The sequence below is a fragment of the Lolium rigidum genome, chromosome 2, assembly GCF_022539505.1.
Source record: "Lolium rigidum isolate FL_2022 chromosome 2, APGP_CSIRO_Lrig_0.1, whole genome shotgun sequence".
NCBI lineage: Eukaryota > Viridiplantae > Streptophyta > Magnoliopsida > Poales > Poaceae > Lolium > Lolium rigidum.
Genome location: NC_061509.1, coordinates 63,348,038 through 63,367,372, shown reverse-complemented (window position 1 = coordinate 63,367,372; position 19,335 = coordinate 63,348,038). Strand labels below are relative to the sequence as shown.

The 19,335-nt window shown below is 41.6% G+C and overlaps 1 protein-coding gene and 1 long non-coding RNA gene across 3 annotated transcripts; one reads left to right on the top strand and one right to left on the bottom strand.

Moving 5' to 3' along the window:
• Nucleotides 1–1,076: 1,076 nt before the first annotated feature.
• LOC124691849 lies at nucleotides 1,077–11,843 on the top strand. 2 transcript variants are annotated; one of them, XR_006999192.1, is made up of 6 exons: nucleotides 1,077–1,739; nucleotides 1,866–1,904; nucleotides 2,003–2,139; nucleotides 2,315–2,516; nucleotides 10,396–10,473; nucleotides 10,640–11,843. It is a non-coding gene; the product is annotated as an uncharacterized LOC124691849 (long non-coding RNA). The 2 variants fall into 2 exon arrangements; XR_006999191.1 differs by having other exon boundaries at nucleotides 1,077–1,904.
• Nucleotides 10,787–13,154, bottom strand: LOC124691848 (cinnamoyl-CoA reductase 1-like). The gene is made up of 6 exons (XM_047225127.1): nucleotides 12,946–13,154; nucleotides 12,701–12,855; nucleotides 12,429–12,614; nucleotides 11,998–12,353; nucleotides 11,385–11,544; nucleotides 10,787–11,104 (listed from the first exon to the last, which is right to left on the bottom strand). The coding sequence occupies exons 1-6, from the start codon at nucleotides 13,052–13,054 to the stop codon at nucleotides 11,039–11,041; spliced, it is 1,032 nt and encodes a 343-aa protein (XP_047081083.1). The 5' UTR covers nucleotides 13,055–13,154; the 3' UTR covers nucleotides 10,787–11,038.
• Nucleotides 13,155–19,335: the final 6,181 nt, after the last annotated feature.

The following is a 19,335-nucleotide window of genomic DNA, read 5'->3' as shown; positions in this document are numbered from 1 at the left end:
TCAAATACTTTCTTGTATGTGTGGCATGGTAACATACTAGTAGTACAAATAAGAGGACGTGTCACAGGCCAAATTGGGAATTTATGTGATGGCATGTGCGGCGCATATTCCAGCTAAGTCAAGGTGACTCCTGCATTAGTGACAAGTGTATGTGGAATATTGAATATCCGACCACTCGTAAATCAAGTTGCACTAGTTTGTACACTTGATCGAAGAAGATCAAGGCATGCAAAGAGAATCTATGGCTGATTTGTTTGATCTTTGGGGCATAAGTGAAAATTATAGTTTCAGCATCACCTTTCAGCTGTGCATGTCGCGAGCTAACATTTGTATTTGTGCTCAGTCCGATCTGAATTATCTCCCTCTCGGTTTTTTTTTATAAATATTTTGACCAAGAGACTGTAGGAATTTTATTATACCATTTTGTTGATACTTAGCTGTTTAGTCTTATTGGATTAGGTTATTGCATCGATGTAGGACGGCTGAGGCCGGCATTTTCTTCTGCGCACGAAACAACGAGGGAGCAGCAAAAGCCATAGACAGTGGAGGGACCAGCATGGATGGTTGCATTGCATGGGTACTGGAGCTGGACAATTGAGGTGAGAATCCTTTTATTCTAAGCTATAAAACGATACCTAGCTAGGCAGGTGACCATGAGATTCAAAACGGACTGTCGGAACCTCATATCTGGCTGCCAGTTGGATGTGTACGTTGGCTGGAGAAAAAAGGCTTTGATTTCCAGAATTCCCAAGAGAAAAATAAAGGAATAATGGTCATAAAAAAGCCTAAAAATGGACTAGAGCCATAAAATTATAGAGCATCGATGGAGATGCTAGCCGGAGTATTGTCGTACTATGAACAGTGCTAGGTTTAACTCATTTTTGGGTGGGATATTTGTACTATGTGTACTACTACAATAGAATATAATATAACTAATAATTAAGTAGAGATGCACACTATGTAGTGTCAACTGTTGCTGATTGGAACTACTACTTCGCAGCAGCGGCAGGGGTACTACTACTCAGAGTAGTACTTAAAACCTTGCGAGGTCTCAGCACTGGGAGGTACGACACCCATCCCATCCATCTCCTCTGCTCCGAAAACCAAACAACAAGAAAGAGAGAGAGCTCTTTCTCTCACCACCTCTCCTTTCAATTCCAGTACGGCGGCCGCTCACCGGATCCCAAGAAGAAAAAACCTCTCCCGTTTCCATATTGTGTTCTGCGGTTTTTTTTGGGTTTTTATTCGGATTAATGGGTTTTTTTCAATTTGCGTGCTGTTTTTCGGAAGTTGTTCTTCATTTGTGCAATCTGTGAAGTAAGGTCAGCTTCTCAGTGTAGATGCCCTTGAGAGATTGACAGAAGAGAGTGAGCACACGGCGTGATGTCTGGCATAACATGTATGCAGTCTTCGCCGCGTGCTCACTCCTCTTTCTGTCAGCCTCTTTCTCTTGGGAGTTCACCTTACATTCAGATCCACAGGTGGGTTTTTAGAACCAATTTGATTCAATTTCAATTCAACTGTTCATATTTTTCCTCACAACAAAGAAGGTTAAGCCCTGCTTGTAAGAGAGAAACTCAGCCACAAAAGACAGAACACGCATGCGGCAAGTACTCAGGCTTTTCTCCCACTTTTTACCATGCTACTTCCTTATCTCTTAGATGTGTGCGCACTCTTTGTTTTTTTGCTCTGTTGTTTTGATCTTTCCAATCAAGTTGGCTTTGGGAGCTACTACCGAGGTGAGGATACGGATGCTAGTGGTAATTGTAAGGAGCAGCAGCTGTAGGCTTGAAGTACTGGAATAAATGATTGGATTTGTTACTTGTTTTTCTCATCCCCAAAATGTTTTTCTTCTCCTTTTGCAGTGTACTCGCCTTGGGAGCTGGATCATGGAGATGCTGCCGGTACACTGCAACCCTGTGGTGATTTAATAGCATGCATCCTCTCTCTTCCTCTCCTAACAAGCCCCTCCTTCTTTCCTTGCTTGTTTCCATGGCGGCAGGTTTCGGCCATGGTGGTGGGGTTTGATCAAGTTCTTGTTGGGGTAAAAAAGGAGCATGGAGTAAGCTAAGAGATGACCCATATTTGGCAAGGAAGGTGGCCTCACTTTGCTTTTGCCAGATCTAGTTTGCATCTTAGGTTAGGCCCCTTTGTCTTTCTCTCACTTTGGCATTTGGTTCTATCTATCTACCTCTCTCTCTCCCCTTCCTGTTCCTCACGCACACTGTAAAAGGGTGCACTGTGACTCCTGCTGTTGCAGTTTTACTGATGAGGGTTTGCTTATGTCTGTTTACTTTGCTTTCCATTTGTTCAGGGATCCGCTTCCATTGTGGTGATGAGGGCTGCTTGGTTATACTTTGGTTTGTGCCTGGTTTTTGGTCTTAACCGTTACTCACGGCTGACCCTTTTTGCTATTATTCTTTTTTTTCCAGGATAAGGGCATCATGATTTAATAGCCAACAGAGCTACACAATAAATTCGCAGAAGGAACTACTCCTCCCATGCTTCCTTCTGAGGTGTGAATTTCATCCACTTTCTCCTACTTTGATATTTCCAATTGGTTGCAATTGTATACCATTTAGTTTTCCTTACTTTGACATGCATGGTTTGGTCTACTGAGTGAACAATTGGTTAGATATCAGTCTCCAAGTGACCAATATATGTTGGTAGGTTAACTGAAGCTCGTCCTGCAGTTTCAGACAAATATCTTTGAAAAAAACACACTCAGAAAGCTGTTTCTGTCGAAGAGGCAAGCTGAAAACGATATGAATTGAGCCAAGTAGTAACCTACCTAAGCAAAACTAGATCAATTCATGTGGAGTAATGAGTGACACGTAGTAAAAGCTAGTATCTTGGATGACTTGTTTGATGTGATCTCAAGGTGATGGATGATTTAGAAAAAATAGTAGCCACCATATATAAATAGGTATTATTTCTATCTCATTAAATAGTCAACATCCTCTTACTAGGTTAGTTTGTGGTGCTTGATTTTCTAGCTAGCTGCATGTGTTAGATTTTTTAATGATTCAGTAAAATTTTAGTTAATTTGTTGGATCCATTGTGTTGATGTGATGTATAGTTTCTCATTCCTTTCATTTGCACTATGGAAGTTTTTATCGGTTGCCTGCTTTGAGTTCATATATTGTGTCAACACGTTAAGTCCGTATATTAAGTTAAGTGTGTGATCAGTTTTTAGCATGTCCACATTTTTTTAGATGTGTACCTTGTTCTTCACAAATTTCAACCAGCGTGTTCTCATTCATGATTCACCATCTATTTTTCCTAGACGTAAAAGCATATGATAGCAATACATATGTGCAAAGCATATGTGTGATGTGTCCAAATAATTAAGATTTGCACAGATTTAACAAAGAGGCAGCTAGCAATGGCAGGATTAAGTCATTTTAGTATCTTAAATATCATGCTAGAGAGATCCTTGCAAATTAACACTCAATTCTATGTGGTGTAGTATATTTCCTACTCCCACCAGTCCATAATAAGTGTGAGAAACTTAGTACGGAAGTTGTACTTAGTACTAAATTTCCGACACTTATCATGGATCGGAGGAAGTAGCATTTACTTCCTTTGAATTTCCTTTTTTTCCTAAACCGCGGTATGTGACTTATTTATTCTTATTATTTCGCTTTTTTAATGCTTCTAGGAGGAAAGAGATGAGAAAATATACATTTTATAAATTAAGCATTGATCATTCTTGGGAGTATTTGCATTGAAATCGTGTTGATAACTCAATATGTAGATAAATTTGCATGAAATAGAACTATAAAATGTGTTTTCTGTTTATCTTTGGTTTTAAATTACGGAAAACTACATATTATTTCCCATTGAGCTGACTCCTAGTTTTTTATTGCTTGAAAATCCGATGTACGTAATGTAAGATAAGCACATTGTACTTCAGCAAATGTTCAATTATTTTGCCTGCATATTCGAAGAAATAATTTGAATTTTCCATGTTTGTAAATATTGTCTTATAGAAACACTCAATAATTGCTCTAATGCAATGTTTCTGTGTTATATAGTTAGTTCAGGGAATAATGTTCAGTAATTATCGTTTAAAAGCCTACAAAATAACAATTGTTGCCCAAAATCAGGGATCTATCAAAATCTGATATCGATTGATGGTCCTTGTATACAACTTAGCAAATCTTTGTTTGCTTTTCGATCTTAATTTTATGTTGAGCCCATTCATATATAGATAGTGACATTCCTCCATTATGCCGTGATTTAGTTTGATTTATTTTTAGAACATTTCTGAATACATATATATGGCTATCTAGAAAATAATATCATCCCTCACCTCTAAAAGGTACTCCCTCCATTCCATATTTGTTGTCGCTGATTTAGATGTAATCTGTAATGACTAATTGGAACGGAGAGAGCACATAATTAACAGTGAATTAAATGTAGTCATTATCCTTGGTATTATTTCCAATCTTAGATAACCTATATGTTTGTTCAAAACATCGGAAACTACAAATGGAGGGCAAGCTACATGTATCCCTTTATTTTCAAAATTCAAAATTCGTATTTTAAAGTCTCAAAAGAGTTGAAAAAGGATTCTGAATGTATCCAACGATGTATACTACAAGTGTGTTAAATCACAATGTGAAATTCTTTGTATTATAGGCTACACAAAAATGACAAATGTGTGGACATGAGCATAGTCCACATTTTACGACAGCGAACATTTTTATGTATCTTAGAATATAAAGAATTTACATTATTGTAGAATAAATTATTGGCTATATCCAGGATTTTTTTTGAATCTTTCTGAAACTTCGAATATGATTTTTTGGTTTTTTTAAATAAAAGGCTAGATATAGCTTGGCCTCCAATTTCACTAAACACACCTTATAAAAATGACGTACATATAGTAAGGTGTGTAGTTCTACACAGAGACAGGGGACATATGCATGTTCAACTATCGTAACTAACCTTACCTAAGACATGAAACATGGGAAATGCATGTCGTTGCATGCGTGTTCTATTCCGTTGTGTTGACCTGTGCATACTTCTCTGTAAAACATGGGTTTGTGATATAGAGTAATGCTCAATGGATCAATTATGTACTAATTAATCTGAGAAATATTCATTTTATTTGTTTCTTAGAGGAATATTCAAATGGTTAGATAAGTGAGAATAACTATGAGAAACTTAGATATCTTTGGTGTTAACGAAAATAGTTTTAGTATGGTCATCTTCTTTTGAGAACCCGCAGGTTTTAGTATGGTCGATCTATCATGTAGTTAATCTTTTGATTAGGGTATTTCGTTCCTTGGTTTGTATAAACGTGGCCAAAACCGCATGGGTTAGTTCAATGCTCTTCTTTGGTAGTGATCAGAGCAAATCAATGCAGCAAGTTAAAAAATATATAATAAGGCTGTTTTCATGTGAAAACTTGCATTTGAACACCCCTAGTAACCAGAAGCACATGAATACTACAAAAAAAGGAAGACCAAACTCATTCAATGTCGTAATAGACTAATATTAATCCCAATTAAGAGAAATGGAGAATAGGAAGTGGGCTGCACACTTGCACCAGGTGGCTTTGCATCAGTTAACGCAATTCCAAATTGACCCATGCATCGGCAAGAGCATACATTCCAAGATCCTAGGCACTCCTAGTGCGGATCGAGCTTCAAGTGTATGTACACCAATAGCTCACATAAAAGATGTTTAATTAAATTAAATTCTGATGCGTTGCAGTTTGCTCGAATATTATACGGCTTGACTTGGACAATAGGAGATGAATAGGCCATATAGAGCCGGTGGAAAATACATAATGAGAAGTGAAATACTTCATCTAACAAAAAAACGATTCAGGTAACCTACGGCCTGTAATCTAGACTTTTCCTTAGGCCGCGCTTGGTTCGGCGTTTTCTAACTAAAACAGCCATAAAACTTGGAGCTGAAAACAAACTCCCGGATGGATGCTTAGTTCAGCGGATTTTTCGCGGCTCCGTTTTTTCAATGGCTAACTCAAGGACCTCCGAAGTTCTGCAACATCCAGCCGTATTTGGCGTGCACAACGAAACGATGGAGCCGGTTCATTTGAACGGGAAACTAATCGAGCCAACCAAGTGTGGCCTTAGTTTTAGTTTGATAAAACAATTACAGATGGATAGTTCTCCGACTAATAATATTCAGAGGTATAGGTTATAGCAACCCAAGAAAAATAAAGGAAAAAATCCTTTCAAAAGAAATTAAAAAAACAAGAAATGATACAAAATGTTTTGTCAATTTTCAAAAGACGTAAACTTTGTCAATTCGACGGTGCATACAAGCACATGTGCTGGTGGTGACATTAAATATCGCCGAGGTCATTTACGCAAAGGCAACATTGCGAAGGGAGGTACAAAACAAGAGGCGGCCATGGTGGACCGTTCTAATCATAATCATAGGACTCTGGAAAGGCAATGAAAGAGATCCCAGTACCTCCACAAGGCAGGATACACGGTGAAAGGAAAAATGATCGTGTTCCCTTGACGAGGAAAAAGAGGGTGAGAAAGATAGCCGCAGCATCGCGTGGGCACTTAGCTAGTATGAAATATCTGCTCTAAGGCATTCTGGCGGAATTTTATTCTGTCTGCAAAAAATAGCTGATAGTTCTTAGCAAATTTTGTTGGAAGTTTATTTGCTTATTATTCCTGTGATTCTAGTTAAGAACATAGGGAACATGCATGTTTATGCTGTCAGAATTCTCTGATTAAAGTAGCGAGCCATAAGTCATGTAGATATGCTATGTGCCAACAGCTGTTTGTGCATTTGCATTATGCCGAGTAAGATCATGTGTCTAATCATCAGATATTATTTTTTGATATAACTTAATTGCTTTAGAATAGTTCCTCTTTTTATTAAATTGCCAATTGATTTCTTCAGTTCGGTTTGCATATGGTTCCTGTGTAAGTAATTAAATTCAATTCTTGATCTATATGTACATTTGAGAACCACGAATTTATGCATTATTTGTTAATATCAGTATATATGGATATTTCCAATGGCATTTTTAGTTCAATAATGTCTCTTTTAATCAAGCATCGAGCAAAAAAAAACTGAAATGCATATCAACTGGAAAAGAAGTAATACTAGTAAGAGGGGGGGGGGTACTATTTTCCTTTCATTTTTAGATTTTATTTCAGTGCATACTGCAGATCGATACTATGTTAAAATGTTACTGATCATAAATTGATATTTGTTAGTGTGCCATTTTCTTGAGCTGTTTTGAATCAACTGCGTCATTTTCCGAGCTTATAGGAGCATCAATCACATTTTTTAAACCTTTATTTAAATTACCACGATTGTTTTTGGATCTATACGTACAGGGTGCTTGGCACCTATGAGCATTGATGTATTTTCCCAATTTGTTGTTGCTTTGATTATGTCAATCCTTAGCCTTTTTGGAAAGGTGACCTGGTGTGACTGTCGAGCTATGCTCGATTTTTTCTTGATCATTATCCGGTTATCGTGTTCCAGGTGTTGGTGGAAAGAAGGCGACGTGAGTACAGTTGCCTTGCCTACCTGTCATGCTTCATGAGGCATCCATCGCACGTAGCCCTGCAGGTTGTCCTGCCTCTAGGCATGAGCTGTCGATCCTACCATGCATGCATAGTACCGCTGCGGCCTACATGATATTTTTTCACAAATTTAACCCTAGATCAAACTAATCCCTCGGTGAAAACATTTTGAAATCGGTGGAACTATTATGAAATCTGAACCCTGAGGTTGGCGCCACGAGGCTTAGCGCCGACCCTCCTTTGGTGTCGGGCCTTGGCGTCGACCTGCACGATTTTAGACCGTTTTCGTTGGAGCCGAGCTCATGGATCAGATTTTGAAATAGTTTTTTTGGGGGGCATGACCGTAGGGGAATCTCCCACGGTACTACCTCCATACCAAGACTTAAGGTCTATATTTTTTAGGAAGTTATGTTAAGTTTGACTAAGTTTTTATCAAAAATCATATTAACATGAAAAGTACAAAATCAATATCATTAGATAGATAATGAAATATATTTCCATATGATATCTACAAATATTTATTTATAAATTCTTCTAACAGTTTGATCAAACTTTAATTCGTTTAATTTTTTTAAAAAATATAGGCCTTAAGCCTTGGAATGGAGGTAGTATAAATTTTCTTTTATATATAAATCAAGGATCTGGTCCCGAGTATAAGGTACAAATATTTCGAAATAGTTTTACCAAGGGCTAGGTTAGATTGTCAAAGAATACTCGTACATATATGCACACGTATAGCTTGTTGTTAATGACGGAGGCTCACATATCCAGGGAGTATACTTATCTGTTTTAGCCATATCTTTATAGGTTGGCACGTCAGCATTTTTATGTTGGGGAGAGAATAAGGAGAGAGAGATGGAGAGAGTGTATATTTATTATTATCTAGAAAAGAGTATAATTATTTCTTTTTTTTAGACCAAGTCATTTCTTTTTTTGACAATCAATACCACATATATTTATAATAACAAATAGTACATGGTATAGATACACGAGTTGTCTCCAACGATTACAAAATAAAGTTTAAAAGATACTAACAAATCTTCAAGGTCTTCAAACTCTTTCTTCGTCCAAGATATAATCTTGTACTTTCCTGAAGTCAGCCAAAGATAGATAACAAACCATAGACCTGTAAATACCAATGAAGATTTTCCCATAATTTTAATTTGAGCCGCAATGCCAAGGTTGCGTGCATGCGCGCAACCATTAAAGTAGTCAATCAACATCGGCAAGAGTACCAACACCAGTATATTGGGGAATAAAAACCGATCAGCCTTGTCGATGTTGATGGCGAGCCGAGAGTACGAATCACCACTGTTGAGGACGTAGCAACCGGGACAAAAACTAGATAATTGTAATTTTTCAACACCACCATTAACATCGGGAAGAAGATCTCGTCGTCGAACGGGATCACTTATTGCAGACGATGTCATCTCTATTGCGGGAAAACCAACAAGAAAACGGCGACCAAAATCCTAACATAGACTACTGAAAAGACTACTTTTATTGAAAACTCCATGCATATATCAGGTTCCCCACTCCTCCCGACGCCGACGAATCCGGTCGGAGGAGGGGGAACCGATCTATGGAGGAGGCTGAAGTGAAGGCGGCTAGGGTTTTTCTCTGGAAGGGGCAGCTGGCGCTAGGCCAAGTCATTTCTTAATTTAAGAACATGTTTGCTAGAAACACAATGAAAATTCTTGCTGGGCTTTAGTTGTTTCCTTAAAAAAGATAAAGCCCAATTACCATCATGTAGGTATGAATTGTTGTATGGACTGTCATAGTAACGAAGGTGAAGTAGGAAATCCAATTCAGCTCACAGCTCACGGCTGCGTATGAAGCTATTGTGTGGTGAAGTGTTCTAAAAAAGAAGAACTGTTGGAAAGCTTGTCGTTGAGTTTCATCTTCCCTCTCCTTATAAAAATGAACGAAGTAATAGCTAGTTGGCATGTACTACCTCCGTTTTAAGAAATAAGGCGCACACGTATTTTAAGACGAACTTTGACATAAAAATTGAGCAACAAAATATTGATTATATTATATGTAATTAGTACCGTTGGATTCGTATTGAAAAGAAATTTTTAGTGGTACTAATTTCATACAAACAATATTGATATATTTAAAGTAATTCTTGGTCAAACAAAAAACTCGTAAAATGAGGGTGCCTTAATTCTTGAAACGGAGGTAGTATTTCGTTGTGGAGTAAGAAAAAAGTAGAGTGTTGAATATTCGGATTCAGGAATTCGTACTTGTTTAAACGTGTTGATGCTTGATTTTATGCATCAGCAAGAAAATGCTTCACACACGATCTCAGTATTGCACGGAAGAATAGACAGACACTCATGTATATTTTAAGATGCTCCAATTACGAAAATGCCAAACGGAACCTAGGTACGCGCGCACCCAGTTATGAAAAATTCAAAAAAATACTATTTAAAAGTTTCAAAAAAATGTGAAGTAAAATTTTGCATGTACATATTATGTTGATACCTACCCGTGTGCATTTTCACGAAAAAATATCATTGTATGTAGCCTACACAAAAATGACAAAATGCAATTTTCGGATCCTGTGAATAGTACAAATTCCTATTCACTATTGTCATTAGGGCATTTTGTCATTTTTGTGTAGGCTACATACAATGGTATTTCTTCGTGAAAACGCACACGGGTAGGTATCAACATAATATAAACATGCAAAATTTTACTTCACATTTTTTTGAAACTTTTAAATATCGTTTTTTCATTTTTTGGAAAACTGGGTACGCGCGTACCCAGGTTCCAAACATGCCTGTCGGCTCCAATTATTGCTTCTTTTGTCTGCGTGGGTGTATGCTTGTCACGCCTAAGATTTGAACGTTTTCTTCAGTGTAAGATGAAGATAAAATGATGGAAGGATTGCTCGGTATGCAGTACGTATCAAGATGATGGAATGATGTAACAAAAGGTAGCATATCAGACTCATCCAATTATGTGCTAGTCAACTCACATGCAAAACAACTTAGTGAACGATGTAGCCACCTTACGGTGTACAAGCGATTACTTGACTTTTCATTCATTTGGAAGCACTTCGTTCACAGAATGATATTAATCCATGTACTGCATCGACACAGCAACACGAAGATCAAGCCCAGCTGGACAAACATAATGATTAGTCTATGTATTAAACGATACTGAATCCAGACGGAAACACACAAGATCAAGTAGACAAACAGTATGGTTGTACGAATGAGACTTCAAGGAGTGCACTCCTCCATGCATTGCTGCCAAGCAGTTGGATTTCATTTGCCCCCACTGGGTCAGACAAGAACAACAATCAGATGTGGAGGGATCGACCAGGGAAAATATTTGGCATCATATCTCACTGAAATATGTTGCCCTCTATCCTGTACCGCTACACAGTTGGGAGTTCGCCCCACACACACAAGAACAGGCTACTAAAATACAACTGAATGAATTGAACTGCCATGCTGGAGACGGCGAACAGCACTGTTACTTTGTCCAGAAACATGTCAAAGTTTTGACATGAACATGGGCACTATTGAGTTTTGAGGCGGCGCACTCCTACTAGGAAGCACCTGCAACAGCAAATTGATGGTAGAATTAGGACCACTGCCTGTGTTTCTTTTTTGGTGGAAGTCAGAAGTGCAAATCAGAATGAAACAGAAAGGCTGGCCATAGATGTGTGATATCTCAACAGAAATATACAATTTATGTTGTCAGTATCAATTAAATGATCATGTGTTTCTTTGCCCCACTTATCTGAAACTTTGAGATATTCGAACTGCAAAGATCTCTCATATGACGACTCTGTATGTTCAGATGGTTTATATATAGTTCCGTGGATTGTAATTGTACCTTGGTGTCAGAAGGCTTCCGAATGAACCCCTTATCTTGAAGGGATCTCACTGCTTCATGGAGGTATTCATGTACAGGTGTGAACTTCATGCCAAGGTCCTTGAGAGGCTGGTTTGTGAACTTGTAACCCTTCTTTGGTGGATTCACCTCATCTTTGCATCTGTACAATTCAGTTAGTGAAGGATTAGATTGGTCACTATCGAAAGATGCCGCCTAATTATGTCACTGCTTTGCGTTGAGAGGTTTCAAAAGCTGGGGACGCACTTATGTCATGTGCTGAAAAGTTGAAAGCAAAGTTGGTGGTTGATGATTAACTCTCATCAGAGCAATTTGCTTTGTCTTCAAGGCAAATGGAAGCGAGGCTATTGCTTTCAACTTTCAGACAGCGGGAAACCACTTCTGTTCTATCAACCGGACAGATGCAATAGCATTTGTGGAAAGAATTATTCTTAATTTAGTGTTAGAGGATACTGTAAAAACATGTACACTTGATGTTGTAGTTTGGAAGAAAGATCCAATGCATCCTACTAGCACGTTTTGAGTAGTATCTTAGGAGTATAAAATATGGTGAAAATTTATTTGACTTGAATGATGAGGGAGAACACTAGCGTACCTTGTGGGAATCGGGTACTCCGGGAAGAGGCCGGCGAGGATCCGGCAGAGCTCGCCGCGGTGCAGAGTCCTCTCGGCGCAGACATATCTCCTTCCGCCGGCGTTGGGCGCGAGGAGCACCCTGATGTGCGCCTCTGCGGCGTCCCTGACGTGCACGTAGGCCTGCGACTCGTTGACGTACGTCCTGGCCCCGCCGGTGAGGTACTTGAGTATGTGCAAGGTGCTGGTGTTCATGCTGGGCTGCAGCAGCTCGCCGAGCGTGACCACCGGGATGACCACCGCCAGGTCCAGCCCCCGCGCCCGCGCCAGCTCCCACGCGCCCTGCTCCGCGATCGTCTTGGCGTAGCAGTACCAGTTCTGCCCGTTCATGGGCGTCAGTGGGGATTCACGGGCGAGATCAGAATCAGAGGATAGTGTTTCTTGGATACCAACCTTGGTTCTCTTGCAGAATTCGAGGTCGCTCCAGCTGGAGTCGTCGAGGGGCGCGTCGGTGTCGCGGTTGGGGTTCATGTACATGGTGCCGATGCTGGAGGAGAGCACGACGCGGCGGACGCCGGCGTCGGCGGCCACCTCCACGACGTTGCGCGTGCCGGTGATGACGGGGTCGATGATCTCCTCCTGCGAAGCGCACAATGCGTGAGCTCTCTTCAGAATAGATGCCAAGATTGTGAGCTGGAGAGGGGGGCTGGTGCGGATGTACTTACGGGGGTGTCGTGCATCGGGGAGGCGGTGTGGATGACGCCGTCGCAGCCGTGGAAGGCGGCGCGGAGGGTGTCCCGGTCGAGCAGGTCCACCCGCACCATGGTGAGGCGCTCCGCCGCGCCGTCGAGCGCCCACAGGTGCGCGTTCTTGGGGTCATCTGCGGAGGACGAACAGGCAGCTAGCTCGTCAGCCCAACCGAATCCATTCCAGCCAAGAAACGCATTTGGGAGAGAGAGAGGGATCGTACCGGCTCGGCGGGAGGTGCCCCGGACGGCGTAGCCGCGGGCGAGGAGGAGCTTGACGATCCAGGATCCGATGAAGCCGCCGGCGCCGGTGACGCAGACGAGGACGGCCATGGCCACGGCGATGATCGAGCACTTCCTGAATCGACGAGGAATGTTGTAGGTGGGGTGGGGGACGGAAGCAGGAGGCGCAATTAATCCAGGAGCTGCTAGCAGCAAATCCTGGGGCAGAGGATTCCAAAACGAGGAGAGGATTTATTAGGTGGCGCGTTACTTGGCACACTCGCTGGCTGAAACGGTGGAGAAACCGAGCGGCAAATTCCCGGGAACTATATGCGTTGCTGGCAGGTCATGTGAACCGCGCCGCGGGCCGGAAAGACCTGAAATGAAAACGACCGAGACGAGACCACCGCGTGAATCTCTGAGTCTGAGCGAGCGCGAAGTGCAGACCCGGCGGCGGTGGGAGGAAAGTTCAAGAGAAACGGAAAAGGACAGATGGAAAGGGAGGAGATCAACGTGTTTCTCGAGAGATCAACGTGTTTCTCGACACCCTTTCCTTTGTTTTGTTTTTTATATACACACCTTCGCTCCTATTAACGAATGGACGCACACCTTATTAATACCTTCGAGAGACTGAATTTAAAATATTGATCAATTGGATTTTAAGATCGATAAATTCACCAAATGCATCTTGCTATTAACAAAAACATCGCATCCAACGATCACACGTTAATTCTCTTTCCTTTACTTTGCTAATTTCAGCAACTTCTCGTGGCGTTTAGGATGTTAGAGCATCACTAGTAGTACCCTAAACCCTCAAACACTCAAACCAGTTTAAGGGTTGAGAATGGCCATTTTTTTGGCAGTTTTAGAGGTTGAAAAAATAGAGGCAATGACTAGAACCCTCAACCCAACCCTTATAACGGAGCCCCAACCCCAACCCTTCTGATTGTCATATGACATATCACAATTATCACTAGAAAAACACAAACAATATTTAAACAACTAGGAAATGAAAATCATTGATGCATGGTTTAATAGTTTACATCACAAAATCATCATCTTCCACCTCTCATCGGCACCGTCACCAAAAAGTTGCACCTCGGCGCCATCTCCTCCACACCGCCATCGCCTCAAGCACCTCCATAGGCGCCGGTGGTGGGCTTCTTCCGGGCGGTTGTCTTCTTCACGGCCGGCTTGGCGGCCGCAACCTTGGGCCCAAGCGGCGGGCGTTTGGGCGGCGCCTTTCTCTGCGGCTTCGCCGGGGCGATGGGAGCACGGGTCGGGGCGACGGGGCGGGCGGCTAGACGACGTGCTGGCCAGCACGCCACCGCTTTGCTCCGACGTTCGTCGCGGCCACCGTCGAGGTGACTTGCGCCTCGCTCGGGCAGGCGGGCGGCGGCTGCGGGATGGCGGGGGTCGGGGCGATGGGGGCCGGCGGGGTGGCGGCCGACGGAGGCGGAGCGGGGGGGGGCGGCGTCGCCATGGCCGGTGGAGGCGCGGCCGAGGCGGAGCGGGGGGAGGCGGGGGCCGGCAGAGCGGGCGGGGCGGCGGCCGACGGAGGCGGAGCGAGGGGAGGCAGGCAGGCGGCACAGGGCGGGAGTTTGGGGATGGGAAATTTCCCTCCCGCGCAACGAGGAAGAGGAGTGCGGGTTGGGTGCAGTTCGGCCTCCCCAACCCTCACTTCTACAGGTTGAAATCGTGTTTGAGGGTTGGACCTCTAAAATTTTTTGAGGGTTTGAGGGTTTAGGGGTTCTAGTCTACGTGTTTTTTCTCTCGCAAACTATAAAAAAAACAGTTATTTTTGAGGGTTTGAGGGTTTAGAGTTACTACTAGTAATGCTCTTACCGTTATTCTTTTCGAGGGCATCCATGTTTTTGTCAGGTTTGTGCATGTCACCGTGAACTCCCCGGGAGTTTGATTCGCTCTGATACATGACCTTTTAAACGCCACCACATGTTTGAGATGTACATCATGCTGTCCTCCTTCCCTGTTCGTGCACCCGACACTAAGATCCATTTGGTTCACGTGGAAGTGGAACTCGTCATAATCAGATTACTTTACAATATCAAACGATTATACAAGTTGGTTCATACAATAATTAAACATCATAATTCACAATTAAATAAATTTAAACATGGTTTACACAATCAACAAAAATCAAATTGAATCAGAAAAGAGGAATATTGGTTTCCAAGTCTAGTATGCTTCTGCGTTCCAACGCAGACGTACAATACCGAGTTGGCTTAGGTAGGCAGGTTTGACACTTTGGTGTTTCATAAAAGGCGGAATATATTTCAGTGGTGGGAGGCGATGTTCCCGTCGACAGCGAGACGCTTGTGGTGACTTCATCAATCTCAAGGCTCATTAGATGAAGTTTCTTTGACGCAGTATCTCGAAGGTGCTCATAAGAGTAGGGTGTGCGTGCGTTCATAGGATTGAGTGTATGTGTGTAAGTATAAACGTCTACATTTATACTATGTTTCACAAAAAAAAAGTTAGCTAGCCTACACCCTGATACCGTTTAGCCTACAGGTGAGATGCCATTTTGCTAACTTCCGCGTACATCAGTTCAAAGGAAAAAAAAAAAACTTCCGCGTACATGACTTGATCGTGGCTAGTTCTAAAAAGAACTCACTCGTCGCTGGCTCATACTCCTAGTTGAGTCTAGTTCACTGTACCTGCACCCGCGGCGAGGTCGCTCAAACAAACAAAACACAAAGGATTGTCAACTTGTCGAAAAGGCTTGTACGAATATTGCTTATATTTTGATGGGCAACACATGAAAAGTACACATGAAAATTGAAATAGACACATGGGGCACGGTATGACTTCTTTGTATTCTAATAATCAATGGAACGGGTAGATCCATACAATTGTTATTAGGCTCTTTCGACTAAAAATTCAGTTATTTTCTTGCTATTATAGAATAAACTTTTAGGCATGAGTGAAATGGTCTACCATAGACGGCAAACCGTACCGTCAATGCAAAGATGCCATGGGATTTTCTGTCGCACATGTTTTGGTTGGAATCGTTTGCGATATGAAGACTCATCACAAAATTTATTTCATAGCCTAGTGCCTGTGTTTTTTCTGATCGCAAACAAGTTGTATTGTTTCGTCGTATGTGTTCATTTCTTTGCGCACATTTTTTTTTGTTTAAAGTGGCAGTATGTTGATTTCTTATATAGCATGTGTTTTTACCTGCAGAACCATGATGCAAGCAGATTTATACCTAGATGCACCATTAACACATAATAGTAAGATATAAATTATATTTGATTGCGTAGTTCATCCACCACATATACGTCCATTTGGACATGGAATCATTGCTAGCTATATAACAAAAAAAGTAATTCATAATTTTCCTGGTTGCGTCTTTGCCCCCTTTAGAATCAGTTATCGTCCTTATATGTGAGGTGCCGTTGTGGAATTCCTAAAGTGAAATGCAATTCCCGACCATCGGTAAATATCACTAATGTAAAAATATATAAACACAGAAAATATATAATCAAATGAATGCAAGTGAAATGATTAGTTGACTTACCTACAGAAAATATAACCCTCGTGATCCAAATTAGTTGTCGTGGATTTGGCAAAATTATTGCCTAAAATCTAAGTTCATTGAATCTACGACAAGTAATTTGGAACGAATGGAGAAGCCTCGAAGACCTTTGTAAGGATGCATTGCCCCTAAGTGTGTTTTTGGTAATTAATGACAATTCTTATGAACTAATATTTTCGTTGAGTTTTATTTGAAATAATATTCCATAGATATTTCTTGTAGTCCATGTGTTGGATTCAAGTATGGATGCCATGAAGATAAATATGTACCTTGGGTATTGGCATCAAGATCATCGATTTCAAGAGAAGAATATGATATGATCAAGAAAAAAGAAAAAGAAATAAAGATGAAGTTCTTGTGTGGAACTAAATTTTGCTATGCTCTAGCTTATATGTTAAGCTATGAATGATCAAGATATTCTGATAGAGTATGAAGAGATACAAGGTTGACCAGGACTAAGAGTGAAGATTGAATTAGTTCGTCAACACATGAAGCATAAAGATTGTGTCACTTTGGATCATGTGATCTTGTGGACCGTAATACTTGTCAATTATGCTTCATGAGCTAACCCATTATATATGTGCATTTGTGTTGTCTATATGGGTTAAGTATCTTTCCATGGGTATGCATCAAGAGTATGATCTCATATAGCCCATGAGAGGATGATATCAAGTTTGGATGGCATCAAGTTTGGATGTTATCAAGGTTGAGAAGGGCAAGTTTGATGACCCACAAGTATAGGGGATCTCAACAGTCTTCGAGGAAAGTAAAACCCAATTTATTGATTCGACACAAGGGGAGCCAAAGAATATTTGTAAGCCTTAATAGCGGAGTTGTCAATTCAGCTGCACCTGGAAACAGACTTGCTCGCAAGAGTTTATCGGTAGCAACAGTTTTATAGCAGTAGCAGTAGTGAAATATCAGCGGCAGTGTAACAAAGACAGCAGTAGTGATTATAGTAAACAGCAGGATTAAAATATTGTAGGCACAGGGATGGATGAACGGGCGCTGCATGGATGAGAAAACTCATGTAACAATCAAGGCAGGGCATTTGCAGATAATAATAAAACGGTATCCAAATACTAAACAATCCATAGGCATGTGTTCCATATATAGTCGTACGTGCTCGCAATGAGAAACTTGCACAACATCTTTTGTCCTACCAGCCGGTGGCAACCGGGCCTCTAGGGAATCTACTGGAAATTAAGGTACTCCTTTTAATAGAGCACCGGAGCAAAGCATTAACACTCCGTGAACACATGTGATCCTCATATCACCGCCTTCCCCTCCGGTTGTCCCAATTTCTGTCACTTTGGGGCCTCGGGTTCCGGACAGCAATATGTGTATACAACTTGCGAGTAAGATCATAAAACAATGAATATCATCATGAAATAATAACATGTTCAGATCTGAGATCATGGCACTCGGGCCCTAGTGACAAGCATTAAGCATAACAAGTTGCAACAATATCATAAAAGTACCAATTACGGATACTAGGCACTATGCCCTAACAATCTTATGCTATTACATGACCAATCTCATCCAATCTCTACCATCCCCTTCAGCCTACAGCGGGGGAATTACTCACACATGGATGGGGGAAACATGGCTGGTCGATGGAGAGGCATCGGTGGTGATGATGGCGATGATCTCCTCCAATTCCCCGTCCCGGCGGAGTGCCAGAACGGAGTTTCTGGTCCCGAGATGGAGTTTCGCGATGGCGGCGGTGTTCTGGATGTCTTCTAGCGATTTCGTCTAACCCCCCTCCCGGCCCCCCGTGCGATTTTAGGTCGAAGCCCTTAAGTAGTCCAGAGGGGGGCGTCGGAGGCTGGCCGAGGCGGCCTCACCATAAGGCGGCGCCCCCCCCCCCTCCTAGGCCGCGCCGGCCTATGGTCTGGAGGCCGTGGGCCTCCCCCTGGCCTGCCCTTCTGGCTCCGTGAGTCTTCTGGGAAAATAGGCCCTTCGACATTAATTCCGGGGATTTTCCCGAAAGTTGAGTTTACGCACAAAAACAAGACACCGGGGCAATTCTGCTGAAAACGAGCGTTAGTCCGTGTTAGTTGTATCCAAAATACACAAATTAGAGGCACAATAGCAAAAGTGTTCGGGAAAGTAGATACGTTTTGGACGTATCAACTCCCCCAAGCTTAGCTTATTGATTGTCCTCAAGCAATTCGATTAACAAGCGAGTGCGATAAAAGAACTTTCACGAACACATTTGTTCATATGATGTAAATATTCTCATGATATGGACAAGTACTTAGGCAATTCATAATAAGATACATGCAAATAAGTTCATCTAATAGCTATGTCAATCATGGAAAAGGTACCAACCAATTAATAATAAGCATCATGAATCATGTCTATCAGCAAGATTGCAATGTTCATAGAAGGATATGATAAAGTGGTATCTCGCTTGCCCGTATTTGTACAGCAAAACATAAATGCTCGGGCACCTTTGAAGTTCATGGGAAGACTGGAAGTAGAGATTATTAGAGATAAACGCATCAAAGTTATACCACAGTTAATCACATTTTGGGACAAGCATATTATACTAAGAATGACAGTTGTGCTCTCAAGAAGGTGCTCAAAGAATGGATGGAGACTCAATGTAAAAGTAAAAGATTGACCCTTCGCAGAGAGAAGCAGGGATTAACATGTGCTAGAGCTTTTCATTTGTAAAACAGGAGTAAAATTATTTTGAGAGGTGTTTGTTATTGTCAACGAATGATAGTGGGTACTGTAACTACCTCGTCAACCAGACTTTCAAGAGCGGCTCCCATGAAGGACGTTATCTCTACCAGCAAATCATCCCTCTTCTCTTTTGGTT